This window comes from Brachycentrus maculatus, unplaced genomic scaffold (assembly GCF_059751285.1).
Source record: "Brachycentrus maculatus isolate JH-2025_06_01 unplaced genomic scaffold, ASM5975128v1 h1tg000050l, whole genome shotgun sequence".
Classification (NCBI taxonomy): domain Eukaryota; kingdom Metazoa; phylum Arthropoda; class Insecta; order Trichoptera; family Brachycentridae; genus Brachycentrus; species Brachycentrus maculatus.
In genome coordinates, this window is record NW_028280804.1 from 3,388,243 (window position 1) to 3,394,304 (window position 6,062).

At 27.0% G+C, this 6,062-nt stretch overlaps 1 protein-coding gene across 3 annotated transcripts in view; it reads left to right on the forward strand.

Annotated features, from left to right (window-relative positions):
* The window catches only part of Calx (sodium/calcium exchanger 3), a 223,800-nt gene extending 221,706 nt beyond the window's left edge, over positions 1 to 2,094 (forward strand). For all 3 annotated transcript variants that reach the window (XM_088277927.1, XM_088277930.1, XM_088277928.1), the window contains one exon: positions 208 to 2,094. In XM_088277927.1, the coding sequence (XP_088134053.1) occupies positions 208 to 412 (205 nt within the window). In that variant the 3' untranslated portion in view covers positions 413 to 2,094. The remainder of the gene's footprint in view (positions 1 to 207) is intronic.
* The last annotated feature ends 3,968 nt before the right edge of the window (positions 2,095 to 6,062 follow it).

A 6,062-nucleotide genomic window follows, 5' to 3' on the forward strand; every position in this document is an offset into this window, starting at 1 on the left:
GGTGAAAATAAATATAAGTAATCTTATACTCTAGTATTTATTTAATATTACCCTGGACTGAAGCGGAGGAGTGCTTTCATGTAAGTAACAATCAAGAAAACACTGCGTCAATACGATGCAGGACCCTATGCACCATTGGGTGCTGATAAGGGTTAGAATAAAAGTCAGTCAGATGTTGCCAAGTAACAATAATATGTTTGATTTCAGCCTCGCTTTCTCTGTGACCATTTTCTGCACGGAAGCCATGGTCACCATCATCATCCTGATGCTGAGGAGACAGAAGGCTGTCGGAGGTGAACTCGGAGGAGAGACAAAGCTGAAATATGTCACCGCCGGTTTCATGTTCTCATTGTGGCTGATCTACCTCATCCTCACCACTTTGGAAGCTTACGACTACATCGAAGGATTCTAAATCCGCAATCCCGGGACAACAGCGCAGGACAAAGATAACGAATCTAGGATCACAATACAGAGGGAATGCCCTAGGTACACATATTGTGCGAACCATCTAAAAGCCTAATTTTCTAAACATATTATAATCCTCGCTGTCACAATGCCATGTTCGCAGTGTTCTGTCGAGTGTGTGACACAAACGGGAAAAAACAAGACTTGCATTCGGCCACGTTATGATTGTGTCAATTAAAAAAACGCCAATACTGGATGATTGCGTACAGTAAAATGGCATATCAACATTTATATAAATAATTGAAATAGTATGGTTTTAAACGGCGATTTGTGGACAATTTAGAGAAAAAATATAAAGCAGTGTTTGCTAATAATAAGCATGGAAGAGATGATAACCTTTCATTTATAATTTTTCAACTTTTGCCCCATCAATGACCACAGTTTTGTTAGACCATAACTTTGATAAGACATAAGTGATTTGTCTAGTCCAGTAAAATAATTTCTGTTCTTTTATCCCTTAATTCTGTATACACTACTTACTTACTTTTCTTCAATTGTGGTTATATGTTTTACAAATTGTACTTCAGAATATATAATTTATTAGTACTTATTGTTAAAACATATTTCGTTATAGCTACGGTAAGTTGAATAACTTTATTCGTAATTGTGGAAATATGTACGAGTAATTACATATAAAAATAACTCGAGTAATGTAAATAATATTTATTAAGCGCTATAAACAACTTTCTCAATGACTACATATCAACATGTAGACTATACTATGAAAAAGGATATTATTTAAATTGAAACAGTAACAATGATACAGAAATTATCTATCCCACATGAATCTAAGAGGTTTGTATTAATAATCACTGAAGATACATACTATGTGTGTAAAAATAACTACAAACAAAAAACTTAGCAAACCACCTTCCTACCTTGTTGCTCGAAAGTTGATGTGAATAAACTAAATATAAATACTCTTCTGCTGAGTAAAAACAGTAGTTACACCAATAAATATTTTATTTAGAAAAATATGTAAAGTTATTAGTGTGAAGAATGACTCATACAGATTGAAAAATGTAGCATTATTGGCATATCGGAGAAACAAGTTTAAAATGAATAAATTGTAAATATATTATAAGGTAATAAGGTAAAAAATTGTATACATTCAAACACTGATTTTTGACAAAAATCATGTTCAGTAATTCTTCTTCTTCTAAGCCCAATGATGCATAGGACACTTCATCGCATTGACACAAGTATTATCTTGATTGTTGATTACGTGATGTCAAAGCGATCATCCTATGCTTCAGATACCAGTCCTGGGAGAAAAAAAACAAATATCACAGTGAACAAAATACAGATTTTTGGATTACCGTGTTTTACTAAGTGGGCAGGATATGAAGTTTGTAACAGATACAATATGTTGTTTCCTTAAAGTGATTAAAAAAAATAAAACGTCTGATTGCGTTTCATGAGCCAAAAAGAATTAAGCACAAAATTAATATAGTGAGAAAGATAATAATGGCATCTAAAAGTATTATAAAAATACAAAAATTCAGGAACATAATACAAGTCAAACAGAATTTCTATATCTACATGAATAAACTACCAACAAGAGGTCAACTCTTTTAGTGATTGCCTATAGTAAAAATAAAATAATCGATATTAACACATAAAAAAAAAGTAATCCTAAGCACTTATTGGTATTATATAATACCAAAAAAAAATAGCAATAGAATCTAATTTTGACATGAGTCCGCCCATAATAAACATGCTAAGCATATGCTTAAACATATTATATTTCTCCATTGCCGACTTTCCAAAAATAATATTTACACTTTAAAAATTTATAAACTTTTGATGAGAAAATTTAAAAAAATGTATACTTGTGAATCAAATCTAATATTTCTGTATTGTAACAGGTTGTACACACTTCAGTCTATTTTCTAAATCTCTTACTCTGAAATTCTCTACATTTTATGGTATGTACGGATATCTATGAAAACAATTTTACCTATTTATATCAATATTAGACTATTCCTATGTGTACTGGTATGAACACATTATATCTGGTATTATTAATTTAAATTTGTATTTCATCACTACTATTTAAAAAAATCATTGGGATTGAAATACAAAATCTGCCTGCAAAATTCAAACAAGCATTGATCTAAATTAAGCCAATCAATGCTGAATGATAATATATGGACTTTATCAGAGATAATGAACACATGAGTCGACTTAATGATCTCATTGGAATTTTTCATCTATATCGAGTATCAATAAAAATCTTGATATAAAAACCTCTAAGTGGAGCAAATCAATTATTTGTATAGATAAATGTAAATAATTAATTACATCTACAAATTTATTGACAAAATTTAAAGACATGCATTATCTATGGCAGGATAAAATATATCTCTGTGTTATCTATGGTTTCGTTGCATTTTGCAATTTCATTTGGATTTCTCATTTATTTTTTTAGTTTTAAAATAAATATTTCAGCAAATGGCTAAGTTAAATAAATTTTATTAACAATAAATTTAAGAAAAATCCAAATGAAAATGAGAAAGACAATTATCTTAATTCAATTTTGTATTTCTTAAAGTAAAACATAGTTTTATATTACACCTTTAAACTTCTAGTGGAATCAATTACTTAATGATGCTTTATAAGTTATGTATATACCTAATATATTGTATTGATACTCTCCGGAAATAAAAAAAAATCATAATTAATGTTTCAATGTTCTAGGTGTTGGAAAAATCTAGTCTCAAAACATAAATCTATGGATGTAAAGTACCAATTTTCAATGTAGAGACTTAGAAATTTAACTATCTTCTTACTTTTTATAATCTTCTTATATCTCTTTGTATTAAAAAAAATACTACTTACATATATAAACCATTGTGGAATGGTTATAGAAATATATATATATATATATATATATATATATATATATATATATATATATATATATATATATATATATATATATATATATATATATATATATATATATATATATATATATATATTTAACTTAACTTATGATAAGTACTCAACAATATCTTTACTACAATAATTCTTCTTGATACTCTTAATGCATTTTTAAATAATATTAGCTGTCTATCTTGTATAAATCTGCATTGTAATATCTCAATGGATTAGAAAAGTCAGCCATTCTTATCTTGTAAAATATTCAATACTTAATAGTTAAAAACAGAAATACGTGTCATTTTCTAATTAGATTAATTTGAATAATCGATATCTGCATTGATGTTTTACCTTCATATTATAAAGGATTCCACTCTTTTTCTTTCTTTAAAATTATTAGTCTAAGAGTTGATTTTGTCAAATATGCATGGACTGATGAAGTACAACCATATTATTTCCGTTTCATAAAACTACTAAGATCTATATTTTTCTGCTCATTCCATCTATTTAAATTATATTCAAAATGAATATTGTTACGCTTTAGCGCAGTCAACAGTATGGAGGCAAACTGGAGATCAGAACTAATCTTGGAAAATACCAAATGCCATCAAACTCATGTCTGCATTATACATGTTCCTCTCTAAGGCTGTAAAACATGTTTGAAAACAATTTGAGAACAGGTGTCTAATTTAAGGCATGCAGTGAAGAAAGATAAATATGGAACAAGAAGGTATAGATGCAACAAGCTGATAAGTCAACTTTTGAAGGACAGAAAATATAAACTAGACACAGTTAGGTCAATATATTCTAGCAAAAACAGGTCACTCGCATGAAAAAATTATAAAAATAAATGTCTTAGGAAAATATTGTAAAAATACCTAACCTCATTTCAAAATCAGAAGAAAACACCTATGGCATTCAAAACTTCTTCAAACTAGCAGCTGGCAACATTTTAAAACAAATTATATAAAAGAAACAGACAGTTTTCACGAAGCCATTAAAAAAAATTAGGCACCAACCTAACTTATGTGGTTTTTATCATTTTTAAGATTGATTAACATTCAATGTATTGTATAGTTTTTTTGTTGAGTATTCACTCTTTGTGAAAACACCATTTTCTGGCCTAGCTACTTTCAGCATAACTACAATAAACAATTATTTATTTAATATCAGTAACAATGTCTAATATTAACATTTTAATGATAAATGTGACTCTTAGGTATTTATTTTGAATTTTTATTGAATTTATTTTACCGTGTACTGTTACTCTTTTAAAAAAATTATTTGAATTAATGTAGATAGTAAATTTTGCATAAAAGACATGAATGAAAGTTGTGCTATTATTCTAAGATAGCCACCAAATATGCGTGATTTGTAAATATGACATAACTACATCTATTAACAAACCACTATTTCATTCGAAGCGACTAGAATTATAAACTTTTTAATTTAATATTAAGTATAATTTAAGTCTTAGTTTTGATTAAGAATAAAAGAGGAAATCACCCGAGCTTTTTTCCATATTTATTATACCCGTCTGCATTTCACAACCATTAATAGATTTTTTTTTTCATTAATTTACTTTACTCTATTAAGCTTGTTAAACAACTTCTATAATAATTTGTTCCCCGTAATTATATTTAGCGTTAAGGCGAAGAGAAAGAACACCACATATAAATAAATAGTTTGTTGTAAGTAGTTTAGGATACAATGAGAGGAGTTTATAAACTTTAAATGGCCGCGTTTATTTGTTGATTTGCCTAGTAGCATTATGTAGAGATAAAATAATAGCACACGCTGAGAAAACCCTCCTTTAGGAAACATTCTCGATGTAAACCCACTACCCTTACAGCCAACTTAACTATTTTGTACAAATATAGTGCGAAAATAGATCATAAACGTTTTTCAGCATGTGCTTGTCTTTTTACAAACGAATTGATAATAAAATATAAATCTTCCACCCGTTAGTCGACAGCGCTAGTCGATGAACGTTTATTATGTGTTCAGCGTTTATTTATAAAATAAATTATAATGTTTGTATAGGATGCGAGTAACATTAATTTTGCATGAAAAAATTAAAGAAAATTATTTGGAAATAAACTGCTTTGTATATTTGATCAGCTATTTTATATATATAAACCGTAATATTTTATTTATTTTCTATAAAAGTATACAAGATACAGGAAAATGTTTTTTTTTAACTAATAATATGCAACGAAAACAAAGATTTTATTATAATATATACCTAGCTGCAATTATGTTTTCAGCGTAAATTTCAATAAAATCATAAATGCTTGTTAATTATGTTTATTACATAATTAATGTACTACCATTATATACATATTATATATAAACTATGTATATGTAAAAGATATTAAAGTTACAATTGTTTCGTATTACGACTAATTTGGTTGAATTACATATGCCTGAGTAACAAAGTATATGATTTTATTATGGCTAATTTTTTTTTTACTTCATTTGTAAGTAAAATTTAAATTAATTTGTAATGTACATCAAGAATATTTCACTTAAATGATTTTAAATTTCCCAAAAACACATATATATATATATATATATATATATATATATATATATATATATATATATATATATATATATATATATATATATATATACATATACACATATATATATATGTATATATATAAATATATATATATATATATATAATATATATATATATATATATATAT